Consider the following 22,444-nt stretch of genomic DNA (forward strand, 5'->3'; position numbering starts at 1 on the left):
TGGCAACGTTAATGCGTCAGGCAACCTGGAATAAAAGGATTAAACAGCAGAGGAAACAAAAAGAAGAAAATAAATGAGAGAATGAGCTTGCTGCTGAATGGTTTATCCCAAGAATCAAAGAAACGTGGAGGAAAAGGGCTGCAAGTAAAAGCTGAGGTGAAAAATAAATAAAGCATCAGCACCACTTTAGATGGCTTTATCGTAACTACGGCAACTAGAGGAGGGAGATGGTTGGTCGTCGGCTTTGGGACTCACAGGAAGGAAAGGCTCGATCTCCTCTTTGACCCGTCTCGATGCTGCGGTTGCCTGGTAAGCAGGTGCCAGAGACAGAGGTCATGAAGGGGTCAGAGGTCAACTACCACTAGCTAGGTCCAGGTGAACATGAGTGCAATGACGATGGTTTATTTGAGGGTGTGGCTGACGTGGCGTGGAGGCTGATATTAAAGGAATAGCTAACAGCATTTGGGGTTCTTGCCCAAGGATGTCGGGCATCGAACCTCCTGAAGCTCTCACATATTGTCCGTTGAGTACATGTTCAAGGCTACAGCCAGGAGCTTATTTCAGCATGAAGACTGGAAATGAATCAGCTTTTAAAGTTCTGCTAAGCTTCATATTTAGATGTGAGAGTCTTTGACTCTGCAAGAAAACCTTCAAGTAGGATGAGATGCATGAGGTGGGATGATGCATTCACGTGCACTCAAGTGGATGCATATTCAGCATGTGACTACTCAGTTTTTATTTAGCCATGCTGGATGGATAAAAAACCAGGATGCAACATGTTTAGCAAGCGAAGGCAGGTCGCGTGCACAGAGGTGACAACAAAATGAAGCTGCTTTAATGAGAGAGAAACACATTATGGCTTGTTAGCGTGTCCCCCAGCATGCAGCCACAGGTTAAAGCGCCGGCGACTCCGTGGATGGATGTGATTAGTGGGAATGAGGCAAATTTGGAGCCCATGCAGGTGTTAAAGAAGAAGCCACTGAAGAGAAACAAAAATTGGTGGATACCTGTGTGGCTCATAGCTTCCTCCATCTTTACCTCCTGATCGGAAAAATAAAAGCAATCGATTGTTAATGCTTTTTCTGATTCAGGGAGATACGGGGAGGGAGATAAATAGATCATTCACACTGGTGAGGGTTCCCCGTTCATGCACGGCTGCTACTCCCTACGGAGAAATGCAATCATTGGATGGATCAGAGTGAGGAGAGAAGAGATTTTCGGATTTCGTCGGAGGGAAAAAAAAACAGGGAGGATGAGTTTGATTGGGCTCGACGGAGAGATGAGGGATGATCCACTTCACAATTTTAACAATATTCCTCCAACGAAAACACCCACACCAGAAGCTTCAAGGGTTCAGGGAGCTGCCGTCACACCCGAGCAAGGCCAGCACCTAACGAGTACGAGGTTTTAGGCTCAATTAAAGTCAGTTTCTCTCAGTTTTCCAGCCGTAATTACAGATATTAAAGTTTTTTTTATCCTTCGAGGACATAAAACAACCAGTTCGTGCCACACACAGCTCTGCTTCGGTCATTTACTTCATTCATTAAGTGCTCACTAAGATAAAATAAATACATTGTGGCCGATTATGGCAGCGATATTCTTGACAGGGGCCCCCAAATCAAACGACAGCCTCAACTACCCCGATGACAGCGCCCCCCTAAATAATGTCTCTAAACGCTCAGTGAGTCACGGCGGTGGACGACGGCCAGGATGCTCAACGGTGACCTCATTTTCTATTTTAAAAATATCATTCAAAAACGTGGGATGTGTACGATAAATGAGGGAAAATGTGAGTGGAAGGTCCCGGGCTGTGAAGGAGAGATGTGCGTGTGTGTGTGTGTGTGTGTGTGTGTGTGTGTGTGTGTGTGTGTGACATCATGAAGAGGATATCGAGAACATCAACAAGGACACACAAGACGATGATGATTCCTTGACCTCCACCTGAAATCTGGAGTGGATCTTCCTCAAACACATGCAGCATGCAGATCTGTGCAAACACACCATGTGACTGAAACAGACTGGAAACACTCCGAAGACTAGACTCAAGCAGACACATCACTATTTCAGCATATTAACACGTCCGAGTCTAATTCTTCTGCGTGTCGAATCTGTTTCAGTCACCGTTGGCATGACAACCACGACTAAAACCCAGTGTTTGTCAAACGGGACAGGTGAGGTAGGCTGAAGGTGAGTTCTTGTATTATTTTTTTTTACCTGCGTCCAGGCCTTTGGGGCGAGGGTTACACTGCTTGTAACCTTGACAACTCCTCATCTCCATCAGGTGGGCGTGGAGAGAGTTCAGCACATCCCGGTCCACCGTGTACACCGCGTTGGTCAGCTGGACGGGACGACAGGGATGTTGTTAGGGTTTTACCATCATGTTACAAGAACGGGATGAAGTTACACGACCCTTTTCCTGCATAAAAACCTTCAAAATGACGAGTGTGTATGTATGTGTGTAAATATATAAAATATTATATAATAAATATAAATCAATGGTAATATTTATTAGTGTTTATTGTGTATTGTCCTAATATTTGGACAAATTATATGTATTTTGATGCTTTGGCAACATTGTTACTGGAACTTTTATGATAATAAAATCCCATTGAATTGAACTGAGAGTGTGTGTGTGTGTGTGTGGGGGGGGGGGGGGGGGGGGGGAGAGGGAGACAGGAGAGAGAGTGAGAGAAAGGGGGAGAGAGTGAGGAAGAGGGGGGGAGCGAGAGAAGGAGAGGGAGTGAGAGAGAGAGATGGGAAGAGAGGGGGAGAGAGAGAGAACAAGAGAGAGAGGGAGACAGAGAGAGAGAGTGAGAGAGGGGGAGAAGGAGAGAGAGAGAGGGGGACAGAGAGAGAGAGAGAGTGAGGAAGAGGGGGAGAGAGAGAGAGAACAAGAGAGAGAGGGAGACAGAGAGAGAGAGAGAGTGAGGAAGAGGGGGAGAGAGAGAACAAGAGAGAGAGGGAGACAGAGAGAGAGAGAGAGAGAGTGAGGAAGAGGGGGACAGAGAGAACAAGAGAGAGAGGGAGACAGAGAGAGAGTGAGAGAGGAAGAGGGGGAGAGAGAGACAGAGAGAGAGTGAGAGAGGAAGAGGGGGAGAGAGAGAGAACAAGAGAAAGAGGGAGACAGAGAGAGAGAGTGAGAGAGGGGGAGAAGGAGAGAGAGAGAGAGAGAGAGGGAGACAGAGAGAGAGAGAGAGTGAGGAAGAGGGGGAGAGAGAAAGACTATATCCTACATTTATCCACTATAAGTAGAACACAGTGTAACCAGTGATCCCAGGAAACAAAACAGGGTTTACTGGTTTAATAAAGAAAAATAATTCTGGTTTAATAAATGCAGAATTCAGGGATGAGTGACAGTACGCAGACCCACCTGATAGGGGTCGCTGTTGAGGTCAAAGTACTCCAGGAAGCCGGTGGAGAACTCGCAGAACAGCGTGTTGTGGGTCTCGTTGATGGTCCTCAGGCACCAGTAGGTGTTGTTGTTGGAGCTGGTGCAGGCGCAGAATCCCCCCACTAGGACAGAAAGCAGGGCTCATTAACCATCATCACCCGGCAGCTCCTCACAGCGACGCGTTGGAGGACGGTGGTCTACATACGTGTCCAGAGCGGCGCCGTCTGCCAGTGGTCGTTGTTATGGGTGAAGCAGGTGAGGCCCGGCAGACTGCAGTCGTCCCCCTTCCTCAGCCGCTTCTTCTCCTTCCTCTCCTTCTTCCTCCTCCGGATCTCGTTGTACAGCTGCGCCTTCCCGTCGATCTCCTGCGCCGCCTCCCTGTTGGCAGGAGAGGAGTTACAAAACGAGCGGCTGACGCAAGCGATGACATCAGCGGCCCTTCGCTGCTCTGTGAAAGCCAGCGACCACAGCGGTGGAGGAACCGAACGGGGGACTTCCAGAAGGCCGACGTGCCAGGACGTGACATGTCTGTTTACTTTCATGTTTAAGCTCTTAGCAGGTCCAATTTTCTCCGGGACGACATTCTAGCCACTGTCCCGTCCGCCTCAGACAGCTGCTTTGTATCGGCACAATGTGTTTCCAATGTTTGCTGGTGCAAGTTGATCACTGTGTTTGAGGATCTACTGATTTCCCCCCTCTGTTGAGTCATTCTATCTTTCCACGCCGCTCGATCACTTCCAGACACGTAAAGTAGATCCCCGGCCTCCATTCAAGTGGAGATATACAACACATGACAGTACACACACACACACATGCTGGATGGATGATCTGGGATCTAAGGGTGAGGTTTAACCCTGACATGCAGTGGCCATGCAACAATCCATACAGTCAAATCAGTGTTAATATGGTGACACTAAAATGGGGCAAATTGATCAATTAAAGGGGAAGAGGAACTCACTTAAAGGGGTGGAGTTGTTCATTCCTGCTCTTCATTCTCTCTGCCTTGTTTCTGTCTCCTTTGCTAAAATAGCTGCTTTTATAAACAGAAAAAGAGACTAAGGACCAGGCAGAACACTTTTTTAAAGGATTTATTTTAAAGGTGTGGACTCCTGTCGGGTTTGGAGTCTAAAAAACAAGTTATAGAAACCTCCATTTCTGTGTGGAAATAAAATCAAAGAAGGGAAATGTATTTTTGAGGTGAAATTTTGAAAAGCTACTAACCTTTTCTTTCCACAGTCGCACTCGTCCGGCCGTGTCCTCTTCAGGTGACCTCTGACCTCCCGGAGGTTCTTGATTTTGTCTTGAAGTGCTTCAATCTGGAATTAAACACCATCAGTTATGTTTTCTCCATTAAATCGACCAAAATGTGATCCAATCTGAGGTTCTCAGCCTTGTGTGCTCACCTCCTGGTCCACATAGCTCTTGTGGTCTTTCCAGGCTCTAGAGGACTGGTAGATTTCTCTTTCACAGTGGATGCTGTCATTCATCAGGATGTAACACCTGGAACAGAGAAACCCGTCACACGCTGCTCTTCTGACACACTTTATGGAGATACTTAAAACCGCCCTCTTACTTGTGGGTCACTTTCACAGAGTTGGGGTAGCCGACGGCGTTGGTATCGTCCGCCAGCATCTCCTCCGAACCGTCGTCCGGGTGAAACCCGGGGTCTTCTGGGTTGTGGTGGCGCTTTGAGATGACGCGGCGGCGGACGGCCGACTGGTCGTCTGCCTGGAGGTCAATGTCATATATCTGACCTTCAAACTCCACGGACAGAGACCTGGTCTGCCGGGTGTGGACAAAGCGTGGCCGATAACCTAGAAAATTAGAAAAAAAAAAATAAGTTTTACGAAAGGAAAGGCAGATTTATTTATACACCACCACCGCTTTTTATATTTCAGTTTTCCTGACCATGTCTAGAAAAAGGGGTATCTATTTAGTTGCACCGTTTCCAAGCAACACTAGAGGGCATTAAACCATTCAAAACCACAATCCCAGCAGGGCATAAGGCAACATACACAGAACAAATCACAGGACTTTTTTCCATGCATATGTCTCCCCTTAGAGCATAAATAATCAGACCTCTTTAACCTCCATCAATACAGTGTTTGAAGAAGAAGTCCGTGCTGATGTTTGAGGCCACATGTTTACTCACGCTGACCCGCGGACAGCTGGCGGTGGGAGCGGCGGTCCATCCGGGAGGGTTTGAGGAGGGCGTCCCCACAGTCGCAGCCCCGGTCCCGGCCGTCGTAGCTGCTGCGGGGCTTCAGGCTGCGGGCCCTCTTCCTGGAGCCTTCTTTCGAACCGCCTTTGCACTTCTGGATCCTCCACTTTCCCGTGATCTCCTCCACACAGTGCCATTTCTGCAACGACGACACCAGAATTAAACAAATAGTCCCTCTTGCTAAGTTCCTGGAAATTTCCACGTTACTTGAACGCCGAACAGATTTTCTGGCGTGGCTAATAAAATGTGCAAAAGATGAGAAACTTGATCTCTAAAGAAGGCTTCAGTTTAGATTTTTAGAAACACACACGCCCTGACAGATATATCAGCCAAATCTCAGCCTGCGGGGAAAAGAATGGCATCCAAGAGCAGCAGAGAAGATAAACCGAAGCGACCACAAGAGACGAGCCGAGCCTGTCGGGTGTCTAGAAAACCGAGAGGAAACCCCTATCACTCTCACTCGGGGCCCGACCGTGCCAAAGTGCGTCACCGGTGTAATCGTACGAATACAACGTCTTTGGTTTCTTTTCTCAACACCAGGCACAGAGAGCTGGAGGTTGTGTATAAATGGAAGACGACACATCTGCAGAGCGGCGTGCCGAGGATCGGCGGCGAGTGTGGGAACGAGGGTCCGAACAATGGGTCGTAAAAAAAAGCTCAGATTTCTTCTGGAAAGCTCATATAGTGACGAAGCGCTAACGGGGGCCAAACAAAGCTGTCGTACCGGCTAAGACAAGACCTCTTGTCTTTCTTCATCAGCCTCCCTCTTTGTTTTAGCAGCCTGACAGGAGAGATGGATGTAAACCCGAGGAGGAGGATGGGACCAGACATGGATGCTGCATGTACCCCCCCAAAAAAGAGCCTACAGTCACAGAGATCTGGTGTAGCCACAACAGACCCAGACCGTTATCACTGATTGATTCCAACGCTCGGCGACAAAGACACAACACAGAGAAGTCTGGTCTCTATGAACCGAGACCATGCGGTCGCATTCAACTTTTCAACGTCTCTCCGTCAAGACTGAGGTTTAATGTCTTTGTTGAAAACTATTCTAATACAATGGGGGTTTTTAGTTTACTTTTAGTAGAATAAACGGCAAAATCCAGAAGGTGAGGAGCGATAAAGAACTCTCACTGGGAGGTCATTTTAAAATCACACCAGACCTCATCGTGCTACGCTGCAACATGTTATGATTTTATTTTATGCACTATAACACACACACTGTACCCACATACTGTACGTTCACACCGCTGATTGTTACACACATTCACGTGACTGTAAACTGGATCTGGATCGCGTTAGTCCCCCCCTCCCCTTCAGAAAACCCCTAGCCTTGTCATTTAACGCTACCTGAAACTTGTAACAATTTGTATTGTTCTGGTCTGCGTGCTCCGAGGGGCCACATACTGTACCACTTGGCTCCTGGTCTGCCAGAAAATTAATGGGCACAGATGAAAGGGAGGTACTGATGGAATTAACAAAACGGTGCAAAAAAAGAAAGAAAAGTCCAATTATGAGTCGGCACTTTAAAACGGCCTATTTTGCGTTTGGGCTCAAACGGGCGACGCGGAGGTCAAGGGTGGTATTCATTAACTGAGACCTGAAGAAAGCGTTGCAGGGCGGATATCAGGGGCTCGTTTTCATTCTGCACACGGGTGTGTTTGTTTTACCTGTCCGGGCTGCTCGCAGGGTGTCTGGAATTCAGCCTGCTGGCACGTCTCTTTGACCTTCTTGTACTTAGGCAGGCTGTTGGTGTGCTGAGTGTTCACCGAGTCTTCCTTCTTCCTCAGGATCTTCCTGCACAAAACAGAGGCGATATACTATTAAAGTCATTCTGTTCTCTATCGTTTTTTTGAAATTGGAGATAAAAAAGATGCTCATTTTATATCAGAAATGTCGGGTCAGTTTGATACCCGAGGGATTCCACAGGGTCCCAAAAGTGAAGACAATTCAAGGGTTAAAGGAGCTTTTTCACTTTCTGTCTCAGGTCATGTGACCAGAAGATGGATGCGTTATGTAAATCATGTGTTTGGGCGCTCCGTTCAGCCTCACACCGTCTGCTCGACTCCGGGGCCAAGCTGTTTGACCTTGGCTCGGGCAACACTCCCCCCCCCCTCCTCTGCTACTACCACAAGGGCTGGCTGAGTGTCTGCTAAGGCCATGCCAACCCCCCCGCACCCCTCCGTCCCCGTGCACTTCTATCCCGTACGCTCTGCCAACATGGGCTGCCTGCCCACGACCCACAGACAGCATGACGGTGACACCGAAGCACAGGACTACCCTGCAGAACCGGGGCCGTTGTCCTGTCCGGTCCCGTCTGGTGCTCCGTTCCAGAGGGGAAACACACACACACACACACACACACACACACACACACACACACACACACACACACACACACACACACACACACACACACACACACACACAGACACACACACACAGGGCTTGGCTGTAGCGTCCGGCCCTTGAAGCCAAGCGGTTATTAAAGAGTTGTTGATGGCTGCGTTAACGTCGATTATTCAAACACAGGCAGGCCCGGCTGTCTGGGTGAGACGAACCGTACTGTAAGGTCACGTGAGGACGTTAGATCACATGAGTGAAGTGAGGGATAGTAGAAAAACACATTAGCTACTGTGTGTGTGTGGCGCTGCATCTGTGTCTGAGTAACAGAGTGAAAAGGTCCGCGGAGGCTAATCTCAGCATTTAGAGATGGGCCCACAAGCCGACAGCCTTTATAAACAGTGTGGATTAATGGAGGGGTGGATTCAAAAGAGCTGAAGCCCCCCTACATGTCAAAGGTTACACTCTTTTCATTTCATATACAGCAGGACCGTCACACGGGAGACAGATCTGGTTCCTCTTTGTACGATCGGGCTGCAGATGTTTGAAAATGAGCAAATTAGTGGAAAGGAGATGGAACGGCCAAGCCAGCGATTTGGGGGAAAGAAAATAAGGGCTGTGAGGAAATGATAGCGAGGGACATACTGTTATATACAGTATCATTACTCACGCTGCCAGCACAATCAATCCCCCCATTTCTCCCCTTTCTTATTCAATTAAAGAAAAATGTCTTTCCTGCAAAGACTTGAAGCTCGATGAGATTATTTCTCCCCGAGTTGTCGGGTTTCTGTCAGTGTACCCCCGGCATTACCACGGCTTAACATGCTAAGTGAACAAAAGCGGGGGCTGTCAGATTTAAGGGATCGTTTTCTGCAACATATATATATATATATCTGGCAGTGCAGGAGGACAGGAGGAGGGAGGAGGTTAAATAAAGAACTGACAGGGCTTGCAGGGGGAGCATATGCTGTATGCTGATCGCGTGAGCTACAAAGAAAACAGTCTTGGGGGGGAAACAGTCCAACGTTGGCTGCAGAGTGGCGGCTGCATTCCACACTGTGTAGGGGGGGGGCAGTGACATGTCCTCTGAGTGGATTGAGTGTGAGCCTTCCAGCCATTCCTCAGGTAACATCATCCCGAGCCTGGCTAGCCTTTTTGTTTATTTTGCGTGCGTCTAGCTATCTTCCGTCTGTCTCCGCCGGTGCACGAACAGCAGGCAAAGTCAGGTTCAGAGCCCCGATCGGGTGCTCGATACCAGCAGCCCCCCTCCCACCTCCCCACCTCCTCCGGAAGACAAAGACTCGGCTTTGTTTTTCTTGCAAATGATCAAATGACCTGGTTGCACATGCACCGGCGCCTCTTGCGTGAACTGTCATAATTTTGCCCAGCCGCTTATAGCATTACCAAACAACTTTGAATATTTCAACCTCTCCCCCCCCCGTCGCCGCCTTCCAAGCCGCCTGTGGTCAGGAAATGTCTGTCAGATAACAAATAGCTAGGGGGGGAAAGCGGGCCGTGGTACCGGAGCGGCGTTCAGCCTCGTCGATTTCGGGTTCACCCAAATGTTTTGTCAGGTTTTTGCGTGACACACAGTGACATGGATGTGCCTGTGGTGTGGAGAGGGGAATAAAAGAAGCCCAGTTTACCCTCGCTCCACCAGGAATGTGTCCCTCCAGACTTTGGGTTTCCGGTTGGGTTTGAATCTGTGAAAACAAAAACATACAAAAGTTTATAGAACAGTTCATATGGCCTGTACATCACATCAGCGACAGTGTGTTGGGCATGCGAGCCAATATTATAGTTGATCAGAGCAAACTCACGGCCTTGTGGCTTCAAGGGAAAAGTGTAAATGCTCTTTGAGCATTAAATTGATTCTCCCTGGTCGTTCTGTGGCTCTGGAAAGCTTTTCTTCTTTAATAGCGCAGATATATTTACACTAACGGCCTTTTTGTTTTAAGGCTGGGAAACAGACGATGATTTTTCATTTCACCCTGTTTGTACAGCGGGGTTTTTGCTGGGGAAACAAATGATTCAACTTGCAAACAAATTCTACGGGAAACATCAGAAGAATAACCTCAGTGAGTCGGAGCCAAGAGTCCTGCAAGAAGCCAAGGAAAATCCACCAAATTGCCCCGAACCTACTTTAAGCTCAGCTGGAGCAAAAGCAATTATTTTGGGCTCATGGAAATTTGCATTTTGCTGCAATAATGGCCAACGAGTAAGGACCGCCGCACATATCAATGCACACCATGCAATTACTGCACATAGTATCAATTACAGCATGGCATGATTGATCCGTACAGACCTGTTGCCAGTCCGGTCCTGCTCCAGCAGCTTAAGGATGGACTTTCCATCCATGTCTGGAGGCGTGTCCAGCCCGGCGATGTGCAGAATCGTGGGAGCGAGGTCAATGTTCAGCACCATATGAGGGTTTCTAAAGAGAAGCATGAAAATCTATTTAATCATCTGAAATACATACATTGATGTTAAATAAAAAAAAGAGACGTTGATAGGACTTACACGGCCCCTTGCTCGATGTTGGGTCCCCTCAGGAAGAACGGCACACGGATGTCGAAGTCGTAAGGCATGGACTTGCCCTTGACTAATCCGAACTGGCCGATGTGGTAGCCGTGGTCTGCTGTGTAGATGATGTAGGTGTTGTCCAGCTCTCCGGTTTCCTCCAGCATCTCGAACACCTGAGGAATAAGAACAGGGATCAGAAGATGGAAAGAAACAGATATACATCCTGAAAAAAAAAGGATAAATAATGACGCTTACCTTCTGCACGGAGTCATCCACAGACATGAGCGTCTGCAGCCTCTTCCGGTGGAGGAAGTTGGTGAACTCCATGTGAATGGGCCTCATGGGACCCGTGTACTGCATGATCCAGTGCTTGTCCATATTGGGGGCGTAGTTGTAGCTGGGGGTGCTGGCAGGTAGACACAAAGGAGAGAGAGGTATGTGAGAAAAACATACTTGCAAATAAGATGGAGAGCGTACATCCATGCCGTGTGGCTGACGAAGTTGCACAGAAGTAAGACATTTTTTCATTTTTATGTCGAGTCGTGAGTTTTTATCTATTTTGGATGCCAAAAAAACACCTGTCTGCTACTTTTCACAAACCACCGCCTGGTAACAGGTGCTGCAATTGTCTGTTTGAGACGCATCAATAGCTCTCTGTTTGTCCAAGTGAGCGTCTAAAATACACAGCAGCCGGGCACCTTAGCTGTTATTCCACACCTCTCTCTCTCTCCAGCCGTCTCCCCCCTCCGTCTCCCCCCTCCCTCACACAGAGACGAGAGTCTCCCGGCTCCACTGAGCTCTTGGCACAAACGAGGCAATTGAGGGTTTGGCACATGCTTAAGAAAATAATAGGCCCCAAAGTCAAGTTTGCAACAACTTCTGGACCAAAAACTCAATAAGTCATGGTCATTTTGAAACGGGGAATAACAAGAGTGGATAAAGAGCAAGAGAGAGAGGGAGGGAGAGAGAGAAAGAGAGAGAGACAGAGAGAGAGAGAGAGTATTGTTCACCTGTCTGTACTGTAAAGTAAAGAGAGAGATAAGCAACTTTTCTGCAGTTTAAAACAAAATAATAATATACCTCAAACATAATGCAGCTAGCTGAAGAATTCATAGTCGTATTTGAAGCATAAATTACGTGAAAATAATAAGTAATTTCCCTCCAAACTGTAAACTGTAAACGAAGAGGTCGCGCCCTGAATAAGCGGCGTATCAAGACTTAGATACTTGGAGAGGACCCGCTGGGAGCTGCTTTGCTCTGATCGAGGGAGCTGCCTTCTGCCCTCGTCTCCTCGGACCCGCTTTGTGAGAACGGTGAACTCTTCACCCACCTAGCCAGGCGGTCTAATAAGCCCCACAAAGGGACCTGTCTCTGGGCAATGGGCCACCAAGGTATGGGGCCCCTGGGCACAAGAGAACCAGGAATGCAGAGGTCAGTGGAACGAAGCCAGTTCATAAGGAGAGGTCACACCTGCCACCTGTCACGTATGCGTAGGCGGGTGTTTTGTGGCGTTAGCCCCGGATTACAGCAGCCCAAGGGCCCGCTGTTCCAGCCCAGAATGCCTCCTGACCTTACAGAACCTAACAGACATATCCCACATGAGGATTAGTGACATTCCCCTACAGCAACCACAGCCAGAATAACTTCTCCAACACTTCTCCCCGCTATCAGGGAGGAACCGCATCACGTCTGCAGTGTTTAGAACAAGACTGTGAACAAAAACACCTTCAGCGAGGAATGTTAATGATATTAACATCAAACCCTCCCCCCGCTATCGTCGCTGTCAGAAGTACAGACGCTCATTTGATTTATGAGGCGGCTCCGGCTTCGCTGCCACGCAGCTTCTCCCCGACGCCGTGCGTTAGGGATCAGAGGGTTACCGCTGCAGAGAAAACTGGATGTCACATCTTTCCATTAGTGGATGACATCACCAGGGAGGTTTTTTGTTTAATCTCACGGTGGAACAGTGTCAAAACAAAATCACACATGTATACGAAAGGAATTTGCTCCACAACATCTGCCAACAACAATAAAAGTTGTTTTTTTAAAAATCTGTTATGAAAATTGTCTCGTCAACAAACACCCACCACACCAAACTGCACCTACACACAATCACTGGGGCAACCCCCTTTAGTCACCCCCCACCTCCCCCTTCACCCAGAGGCTCGGGCTAAAAATACATTAATAATGTCACAAAGGGTGTTCCGAGGCACACAATGCATTCCTCTCGTCCCGAGAGCCGCGGGGAGAAACTACTGATTGATATGGACGGGATCAGGAAGTCCTTCGCAAAATTTCACGGGACGGGGAGGGAGGGAGGGGGGGGGGGGGGGGGGGAGCGGAGGGGGGAGAGAGCGTCAAGGGATGAGAAAACGAGAGGACAGAGATGTACAGATAGAGCAGACAGAGGAGAATGTTAAGTAGGTTTGAAAGTGAGAGGAAGGAAGTGGGGAAAGCGAAGAAAAAAAGGAAAATTGAGCAGAAATGGCAGCTCTGAACCTTACACCCTTCCTCGCCCCCCCACGCAGTGAGAGGTGCATCCTGGGAGCCTTGTTTTGAAGGGCCCACCAAGAGATGTTGCCATGGAAAGAGCCATAGTATCGCAACTCTGCCTTCAAACTCAGTAATGAGAGTTGTGGGAGGCCGATGTTGGCTCCATAATAAAATAAAAATCCCTGATCCTCTTCATGGTATGTGCTCCAGCTATTCTCGGATGATAAATCATTTTGATTTCACGCTTGCCAAGCCGTCGGCCTGTCATCACCGGGGGGTTGAAGGGGCGTGACCACGGCAACGATGTTATGTACAAACCAATCATGAAAAAAAAAAAACCCTAATTGGACGTTGACGGAGAAAAAAAACTCCATAAAAGCAGCAGATTGAAAGCTGCTGGAATGTCTGTGTATATAATTAAGGCCCCTTTATTTCTCGTTATTTTACAGATTGATACTGCCGAGTGTGCACGTGTTTGCGATAATAAATAAATTACATGTGCTGCGAAGCGTTGGGGAAGTGCTCGGCGTACTGCGGAGCCGAGTCTTCGGGCCCGTGGGGGGCGGCGTGGCTGATCACCATCATCACGGGCCGGTGGGGGTACATGCGCTTGGACTGGCGGAAAAAGTTGGTGCTGTCGTTGGTGATCAGGTCCGTGAAGTAGTCCTGGGAATGGGAATAAAGAGGAAATTTTAGGTGCTGCAGGGCTAAAGTCTCATTTGGAGGAGGCTGAAAGGGAAAAACATGCAAAAACAACATGAGCTTTGATAAAATACTTGTTGGCGGTCCAATGGCCGTGACATGTTGCTTTTCCTTATCCAGTCATTTTCATATAAATGCACAGAGGCCAGCGGGGATATGAACCGGGGCCATTGAATACACTACACTAGCAATCTGTCGAGTCAACAGCTGGCAGCCTGCCTGTGTGCGTGTAGATGTGAGTGTGTGTGTGTGTGTGTGTGTGTGTGTACAGTATATGGGCTGCTGCCTTCATCAGTGAATCTCTGCACTATTGAATGTGACACCACTTGACGGTGAGAGGAGCCCGGCGCTCTCAAATGGTATGTTGTTATGACAGCTCCCGCCCTGGACTCCTCTCTCTGCAAACCCCATTCTCCCTCACTCTCTCTCTCTCTCCTCGAGCTTCGCCCTCTTCCCATTTAGCTCCATCTCATTTTAAATGCTTCCTCTCTACATGTGTTTTCTTGTTTCTCGTCAATGACTTCGCATACAGGAGATGTCAGAAACACAAAGGGGTCCCTGAACAGCTCCCGAACAACTGAATGAAATTGTAAAGTTACAGGAAATCACATATTATCAAAATGAAACGACCTTTTTATCCCAGGCGGAATAGAAGGCAGTGGAGTGTGTCTATTTAAACGTACAGCGGGTCACGCCCTCCACTAAAATCACAACGGCGTTCGCCAAGTTTCCGACGGATTAACCATTCTACCTGCAGTTTTGGCACGCCACCGTTGTTGTCTGGCGTACCGACACGCAGGGAAAAGGGGAGCGCCGGGTTCAGAATGAAAGGGTAAAAAAAAAGAGGTGATTTTCCTGTAATGTCAGAAGTGGGTTTGGCCGATTCATCCTGTCTCTATTAATAGGCTTTTATAGCCAGGGCCAGCTTTAATGGGCTGGCATGGGGCTGCATGCACATGCATGGAGGCTGGCGATTGCGTGCACACGGCCAAGCGTTTGCCAGCTCCTTAAAAAATCGGAGCCACGCACTAGCGAAAAGGCCTCTGGCAGGTCAGGAGGAAGCAGAAGTGTCATGTGGGGGGGCGACTGGCCAACCACTCCAGAACGGTGGGCAGCATCACTTTTCCCAGAAAGCACTCGGAGATGATGATGAGGAAGTTAAATTTCCCACAACGACCATTTACATTTTTTAAGGTATTAACATCGACATGGTTTAACTGTGAATGCAGTCGTATTTAGAAGACTTTTGTTGTCTTCTATCATGGTATTTGAGGATAAAACTTGTGTGGATCGTATTCTACAACTAACTAACTAAATAAAGAAGCTATAAAAAGACAGTGTAACCAAAATGTCTGACATTTGTCAGACGTTCCCACAAAAACACAGCATGAAATCTTCCTGCGAAAATGTCACAGTGAAGAAAATAGCAGAGGAAAAAAGATGCAGGGTGGGATTTATGACAGGCGTCCCATAAATAAGCTTACAATTCAATTAATTCAGTTGTTCGGGGCGTTCAGGGACCGTTTGAGTCTTTACGTCTGATGTCTTCTATCATGGTATTGGAGGATAAAACTTGTGTGGATTATATTCTACAACTAAATCTCACGCAAAAGGTCTTTGACGAAGGCTTTAACCTCGATGAACTCTTCCTCCTACGGAGGGGAAAATCAAACGGGGCCTGATTGAATGAAACCACTGCCTCCTCTAATCACAATGACTCAGTGTGCCAGCTGCTCGACGTGGAACGCCGTGACCTCCTCACCCGGTGCGAGTCTAAAAACTGGAGTCGCGGTCGTCGCAGTGGCAGCAGGTACATGCTTTTTTTGACAGTAAATAGCTAATAGGGAGTCCATTTGGTTTCAGACCACAAAACTGCTGACCGAGCCCATGTCATGTAAACACCTCGGCCTCAAGCTTGTGGGTAACTTTACACCTCAGTCCAAGTTGGCAGAGAAGCAGCAGTCCAAACATTTCGTTTGCCCATCTCTTGGGCAGGCCATCTTGAAACTTGACACGTATCCAAAGTATAAACCCTCCTCATGTAGCTGGGACTAAAGCTACCGGGGGGGGGGGGGGTGGGGGATACTGGCACGGAGCTGCGAAAACAAGCTGACAGCTCTTACAAAAACATCTGGGGAAGATTGATGGCCGATGCCATCTAGAAGCTATAAAAAGTCAGTGTACCCAAAGTGTCTGACAGTTGTAAAATTAAAAATTTCCCACATTTTTATTGTGGTATTATAGCACGAAATCATCAGTGAGTAGAAGGTGGAAAGATAGATAAAAACGAATGCAGGGTGGTGTTTATCACAGGCGTCTCATAAATGTGATTTCCAGCGTCTAAATGTTGAGGTTCGTCGTAATAAAGGGATACGCCGCCTCAAACATTCCCTTTAATTCGGGAATGAGAATTCCTGCCAGCCTAGATCACAACGCCGTGATGAGTGAAACGCTTCACCGTCTGTATTTATAAAAACAAAAAAACGAGCGCAGCCTGCAATTTGTCAGGCGACATCTTTATCTTCGGTCATAAAGGGAAAACAAATGAGTTTTTTTTATTTTATTTTAAAGCAATTATAGGAACACATACCTTGGCGTACTCGGCACCGTGTTTCTCCTTGAAGCCGTTCCTGCAGACGGTGTAATTATAGAAGCGGGAGTTTTTGATCAATCCGACCCACTCGCGCCACCCAGGTGGGATGTAGGTGCCGTTGTACTCGTTGAGGTACTTGCCGAAGAAGCCTGCAGAAGAGGAGCGATGAAGGAAGGTTTTTAGTTTAGGGCCATACAGTAAATAAGGCTTTTTTCTTCGTACCTGCGCGCGTCTACGTGACTTTATCCGTGTGTATATGTGAAGCATAACTCTTTTTCCCTGCCCGTCTCCTTTCTCCCTCCCTTGGCTTCGCAGCGCAGCATTCTCGGATCGGCTGGGCAGGCAGCCAGCCTGTCCGAGAGAAGGCTAATTGCAGACTAACGCATCAGCTCTAAAACCGCAGGCCGTGCTGCAGCCCAACAGGACCCCTGCCCGGTCCGACGCCTGCCCATCACTCACACAGACACTGTCTGATGAGGCACGACAGCGACCTGGCACGCTCACCTTGTTTGCATTTCTCACAGCAGACAGCCAGGCAGGCCCGTCTAGCTTACTGTAAAAATGTTCATTGACTACCGCGGGTGTATGAAGAGGTCCTAGGAGGACATGTGAGCTGACGGTGATTGGCAGCGTATTGGCAAATAAGTGAGACAGCACCCAATCAGAACCTGAGAAATGCTTATTTTAGAGGTTATGTTGATTTATGTCCCGGTTCACCCACCTGTCCTGTAGCCGGTGTTGTTGAGGTAGACGGCGAAGGAGCGCGGCTCGTGCTGGGCCTGCCAGGAAGGGGAGGAGCAGTTCTCGTTGTTGGTGTAGGTGTTGTGGTTGTGGACGTACTTGCCCGTCAACATGGAGGAGCGTGACGGGCAGCACATGGGCGTGGAGACGAAGGCGTTGGTGAAGGTCGTGCCTCCGTCTTCCATCAGCTTACGGGTTTTGTTCATCACCTGGAGGGAACCTGGAGGTGTGGAGGTCAGTGAACATCATTAATACGAAGAAGCAACACAACACACGCGTTATTTTTTATTTAAAATGTCAAACACAGTTCAGTCTATTTCAGATCTCTCGGCCTGTTCTCCCTGAATTCTGTAATTGGCAAGTAATAATTATTCAGCAGTTAACAGGCCAGATGGCCGTTCTGCTCTGGCTTATGGCCTCTGTTTAATATTTCATGTGCAGAGAAGGACCACATAAATCCTGATGCAAAGACAAAGAAATTGATCACGACAGCGCAGAGAGAAAAAGCAGGAACAATCCCAGAAACACGAGGGAAAGATTCAGCCCCCTAGAAAAACAGGACGCATGCCAACCCTTACCCAACTCAACATCCTGGTCGTCCGTTATGATGAGGATAATGTTGGGCCGGATGTTTCTGCGGTCTCTCTGGATGCGACCCCTCAGGCCCTGAGCCCTTGTGGTGGTGAAGGCCCAGCTGCCTGGAGCCCAGTCCAGAGACAGCAGGGCCAACCACGCCAGCCAATGTATCAGCATGGTGCCCAGAGACGACAAGAGACGGGGGGGAGGATTAATAGGATGGGACGAAGGGAGGGAGAAGAGGTCCGGCCAGGTCACTCGCTGTCGTGGTCGACTGGGAAGAGAAAAACACATGGCGTCATTACAAGCGAGGGAAAAAGGGAGAAACACAGCGGGAACATTTTAAAGGAGAAACGGTGAACTGCGTTAGATATTCTCAGAGACGGTCAGAGATTCCCTCTGGGAGCTTTTAAAGCACATTTATTGAAAACACAACAGCTCATTCATAAACAGAGAAGCCAAAAAAAAATAGATTCTTCTGTGCTTTAGCACTTGATGGTCCACCAAGGAAAACCAGCAGTTCCAATAAAAAAAAAGTAGCGTGCTGACTGAAACCCCATCAATACTCCCCTGTAAACAAACCTCCCCCAGCATCAACTCTCCTGACCTTAACTAGAGAAAAACAACGCGATCATAGCAACCCATGAAAACAACAACATCTACAAACAAAGCTCTCACCTCACAGAATCCCATATGTCTCATTATGTGGCCTTTCCCCTCGTATTATCCCAGTACTTCTTCTCCTCCTTCTGTGTCGGATTAACACTCACACACACAGGAAAACCCTCTATCTCTCTCTCGCCGTTGTGCAGCTCGCTGCTGCGCTGAGAAACCACGCCATTGGCCGCCTGCACTCAAAACACCCACGGACAACGTCGGCCAATTGCGGCCCACCTTCCACCTGTCACTCAAAAGTCACCCCCCGGGGAGTCAAGCGTGACAGAGGGTCTGTGGGGAGGATGGGACCACACCGTGGGGGGGGGGGTTCCGCTACATTAACCCCAGTGCTACTGTCGCCAATCACAAGATTACCACTGACTCATCACAGCCTCTTACTCACTTACAATGTCATGCTTGGTCATTAAAATGTGCTTTGCTTCAATAAAGACGTCACACTTCTGTGAATTCATTTCAAAATGTTGATCCATGTCGATCAAAAAATCCAATATAAACAAGACTGAGTGCACAAGGAAGACGGACATAAAGGTAAAGATGATTTGAATGAGCGTGGATTGATGGTGGCTGTGGGATGAACCAACAATAAGCACTCCATCATGGCTTGTGAAGGAGTGCCTCCAGCTGAGCTGCTATTCTGAGTTCAGGTCTATGACACCTGAGTCTGGTCAGACCCCCACCGGTTGGCTCCGCCCACACCCTCAGATAAGGATTCTAACTTAAAATAGGTGATTATTTATGGTGATAAGGCCTCATCGATGTAACACCCCACATAACACAGCCTCTTAATAAACGGAGCTCTAGAAGCAGAGACTAAGACTTTCCTGCGTTTCAGACGAGCGGCGGCGGAGTCGGCGTCCGGGGCCCAGTCACATCGTGACAGCCCAACGCAAACATTGGCGCCGTTTGGACAAACACCCCCCTCCCGCGCAGGGTGCACAGAACCTCACAGTGAATTACACACACACAACACAAACTACTGTACAAACATATGGTGACACACACACACACAAGGCCTTCTCCCACAAAAACACATTCTCCCGCTGCGAGGGTCCAAGTCCTCCTACATAAACGGGAACGCGTCCCAGAAACAATAGACCCAGATCGAGATAAAACTCAAGCCTCTATTTCTGTCGAGTTGCGGAAGAAGTGAAATCCTCGGCTGGTTACGTTAGCCCGATGCTAATTAAATTTAACATGCCAATGGTTCCCAGTCTCTTCATGCAACACTACAGACAAGAAGGTTCATTGTGGAATCGGACACGGACCTCGCGGTGCTGATGTGGTTAGCTCTACGGCATCAATAGCCACACTGTCTGAAGCCACCCAATAAAGTGTCACGCATGGCAACCAATGAGAGGCTACGCTGGCAAAGTGACACTGCCGTCCTCGTCCTTTGGGCCACCTTCTCATCCCTAACTCGATTTCACCTGATCCACTTTCCTCTCGGGGTCGCCTGAGGTTCACTCATCACCAGAAGGACTTCTGCCAAACTACACCCCTGGATCATTTAACCGTCCAAATCAAAGTCACCCCTCATCAAAAAGGAAACGCCACCATTATTTATTCAGGCACCGTCCCTAGTAACCTGACTTTTTTTGTGTTAATGCAACACTTAATTTGGAAATTTAAGATGCAATGAGGTAGGTGGCAATCGGCCGGTTGTAGTTGGCAGAAGTTTTACTGTTGGAGGGAAAATTTGAAAAAGTGACTAGAAATCAAGACAAAAATCAAATCTTAATCTGAGTTTACAAACTCAGAACATTCTCTGCTACAAGGATAGCAAATAAACTGCATAAAGCACCAATAATGGTAAGCGTTTATTGTTTTATTCTGTTAATATTCCCATCACATCTGCACCAGATGGTAATTGTTGAGAGTACTTAAACCATCCGGATCGCAGAGCTTTAATTATCAGCGGTTATCAGGATTAACTGCATTAGATCAGTGTGCTCAAAACACAGTCACTTCTGATGTGTTTGTTTTGTACACACGCTGATAGGTGTTCGCCAGAGTTCTTGCCTTCAGGCGACACTTAGGGATGAGAGGCAGAAGGGGAAGGTATTCGGCTTTAAACACTGCAGGATGTATTCGAGCTGAAGAGGGCGGCAGGAGAGTGATTCTGCTCAAATCTGTATAGTTTGGCCTCCGGCAGGAGAGTTAAGATGCCGATTTCATGAAAGCATCTGTGAGAATAGCGTTTCATGTCATCATTTTTAATTAATGAGTCGTTTGTTGACGTCATCCGCTGCGATATAAAGGCTTCTCCTATACATCTGTAACACAGACAAGAGGTCTTTATTCCTGGACCGAGCCGGAGGACTAGGGAGCACATTGTTTCTCCTTCCTCATTGTTGTGGAGGATTAGCGCTAATGACCCTTTAAATGAGCCTTTACTGTACTCATCATGGTTAAGCTGGGGAGGGATATCGGCGAGGGATGGGAGGAACGTAAAAATGCCCAGGGGTTCAAAAAGACTGGAACAAAAAGGCCACTATGGATTTTCAGACACACGGCTGCCAGACACATAAAAGATGTGCAATTTTCAGATTAATGGCCATCAACACTCGGGACTTTTAGCACACCTCAACACCTTACCAATCTTTACTTTCATGACAGAAACCTCTTCTGTTTTTTACTTGCAGAAAACAGTTCTTTCACTTACTTGGCACGGGCAAGTTATTCGGTACAGCTGTGCTTTGTAGCCGAACATAATAGAGCCGCTGCTTGTGTAACCATCCAGGGCAGCGCTATGTGGTCGGTTGGCAGTCGTGCCCTCCAGTGAGGCCCTCAAAAACCACACACCCTGCTGCACCCTGACCCTCCTCTGACCCGGACGGTAATACGGCTTTGATGGTTGCTTGTTTAACCTAACCTCAGCAACCTGAGGCTACCCACACACAGGGGTTAAGAGGGGAAACTCTGGAGGGGAAGAAAAAATTGAGCGGAGGGGAGGCAAGGGGAAGGAGGTACAGAGGTATGAAGGTAACAAAAGTCTTGTAAAAGCTTGGTTGTGATTGGCCCTCCATATTCATTTCAGCATCTGGCTTCGGTTCTGTTCCGTCTATGTGTTCATCAGCTGTCACTGGAAAAACAGCACCGAGAAGACGCAGTCAGGGAAGACTATCTGGAAGAAGCTCTGGGTTCGACAGCGACTAATCCGTGTATTCCTAAAAGCAGCACATGGAGTTTCATTCAAGTTTACATGAAGAGTTCGGAGGTGAGGAGGTTCGTCTTCCCAAAAGACAAGTCAAAACCCATACCAGATGCCCCTGCTCCACTAAAGTAAATCATTCATTATAAAAAAAAGGGTCTAACTATTAAGGACAATGGCCATTTCAAAGCAGCCTCAAATCCCCCTCTTGTTCCCGTCCGTTCTCCTCGCCGCCTCCCTGTTTGCCCATCTCTAAGGCAGCGAGTCACAGAGGAAGAATGGCAAACAGAGGGGGATTTAAAGTCTGATGGCATAGTTTGAATTCTGTAGGCTGTTCTGGGACTATAAAGGGATGGCAGAAGGACCTTTTCTGCACTCAGTGTACTGGAACACAACTGTGGAGAATAAACATTACTGAGAGAAGAGAGGTATCATTTATGTCTACTTGCAAACTGATCTTTGAGAAAAAGCAGAAGAGATAAAGATGGAAAACTATGTTAATTTCTCTGCTTCAGACCAGTGACATTTTTCAGTGCTGGCTGATTGCTCACTCTCCATTTCAGAAGGGGGGAAAATAATCATTGCTAGGCCTTAGATTAAGGTTTGTCCAAATATTTCTGTAATCCGAGGGAATTCGGTTGGTCCGCTGCCACGAGGAGGCTTTTTTACAGAGGAGGGCCTGTGTCAGGGGGCTCGCTGTACCCGGCAGGCCAAGGGCAGCACATTGTACCCACCGAGACCCGCCCGTCAGCCACACCGAGGCCGACTGAAGGCGAGCTCTGTCCGCGGCGTGCCTCGCTTGGCTGCGGGCAACGCACTGGGAAAAAAACGCTCAGAACTCGGTGTTTTCAGACTCTTAACGCCGCTGATTTGTTTGACCAAAAAAATGCCCCCGAATTAGTATAGGATGTATGACAAGATTCCAGCGAGGAGAGATCACTGGCTCTTTGTTCCAACATGTTTACAACTCTTAACCTCCACAGGCACATTAGGGATCTTTGTTTCGTCCACGTCACGACTACAAAAATGTCA

At 48.1% G+C, this 22,444-nt stretch overlaps 1 protein-coding gene across 6 annotated transcripts in view; it reads right to left on the reverse strand.

Annotated features, from left to right (window-relative positions):
* Nucleotides 1–22,444, reverse strand: part of sulf1 (sulfatase 1) — a 32,618-nt gene that overhangs the window by 2,295 nt on the left and 7,879 nt on the right. For 2 of the 6 annotated variants that reach the window (XM_084033846.1, XM_084033845.1), the window contains exons 2-19: nt 17,586–17,857; nt 16,988–17,227; nt 16,264–16,415; nt 13,468–13,637; nt 10,734–10,884; nt 10,476–10,651; nt 10,261–10,389; nt 9,602–9,658; nt 7,283–7,409; nt 5,544–5,751; nt 4,965–5,205; nt 4,795–4,891; nt 4,613–4,707; nt 4,350–4,424; nt 3,597–3,769; nt 3,371–3,513; nt 2,215–2,338; nt 1,008–1,041 (exon numbers count right to left, since the gene is read on the reverse strand). In XM_084033846.1, coding sequence (XP_083889972.1) covers nt 1,008–1,041; nt 2,215–2,338; nt 3,371–3,513; nt 3,597–3,769; nt 4,350–4,424; nt 4,613–4,707; nt 4,795–4,891; nt 4,965–5,205; nt 5,544–5,751; nt 7,283–7,409; nt 9,602–9,658; nt 10,261–10,389; nt 10,476–10,651; nt 10,734–10,884; nt 13,468–13,637; nt 16,264–16,415; nt 16,988–17,227; nt 17,586–17,760 — 2,567 coding nt within the window. In that variant the 5' untranslated portion in view covers nt 17,761–17,857. The remainder of the gene's footprint in view (nt 1–1,007; nt 1,042–2,214; nt 2,339–3,370; nt 3,514–3,596; nt 3,770–4,349; nt 4,425–4,612; nt 4,708–4,794; nt 4,892–4,964; nt 5,206–5,543; nt 5,752–7,282; nt 7,410–9,601; nt 9,659–10,260; nt 10,390–10,475; nt 10,652–10,733; nt 10,885–13,467; nt 13,638–16,263; nt 16,416–16,987; nt 17,228–17,585; nt 17,858–22,444) is intronic. The other 4 variants (XM_084033847.1, XM_084033843.1, XM_084033842.1 and 1 more) reach the window with 4 other exon arrangements.

This window comes from Eutrigla gurnardus, assembly GCF_963514095.1.
Source record: "Eutrigla gurnardus genome assembly, chromosome: 18".
NCBI classification, from domain to species: domain Eukaryota; kingdom Metazoa; phylum Chordata; class Actinopteri; order Perciformes; family Triglidae; genus Eutrigla; species Eutrigla gurnardus.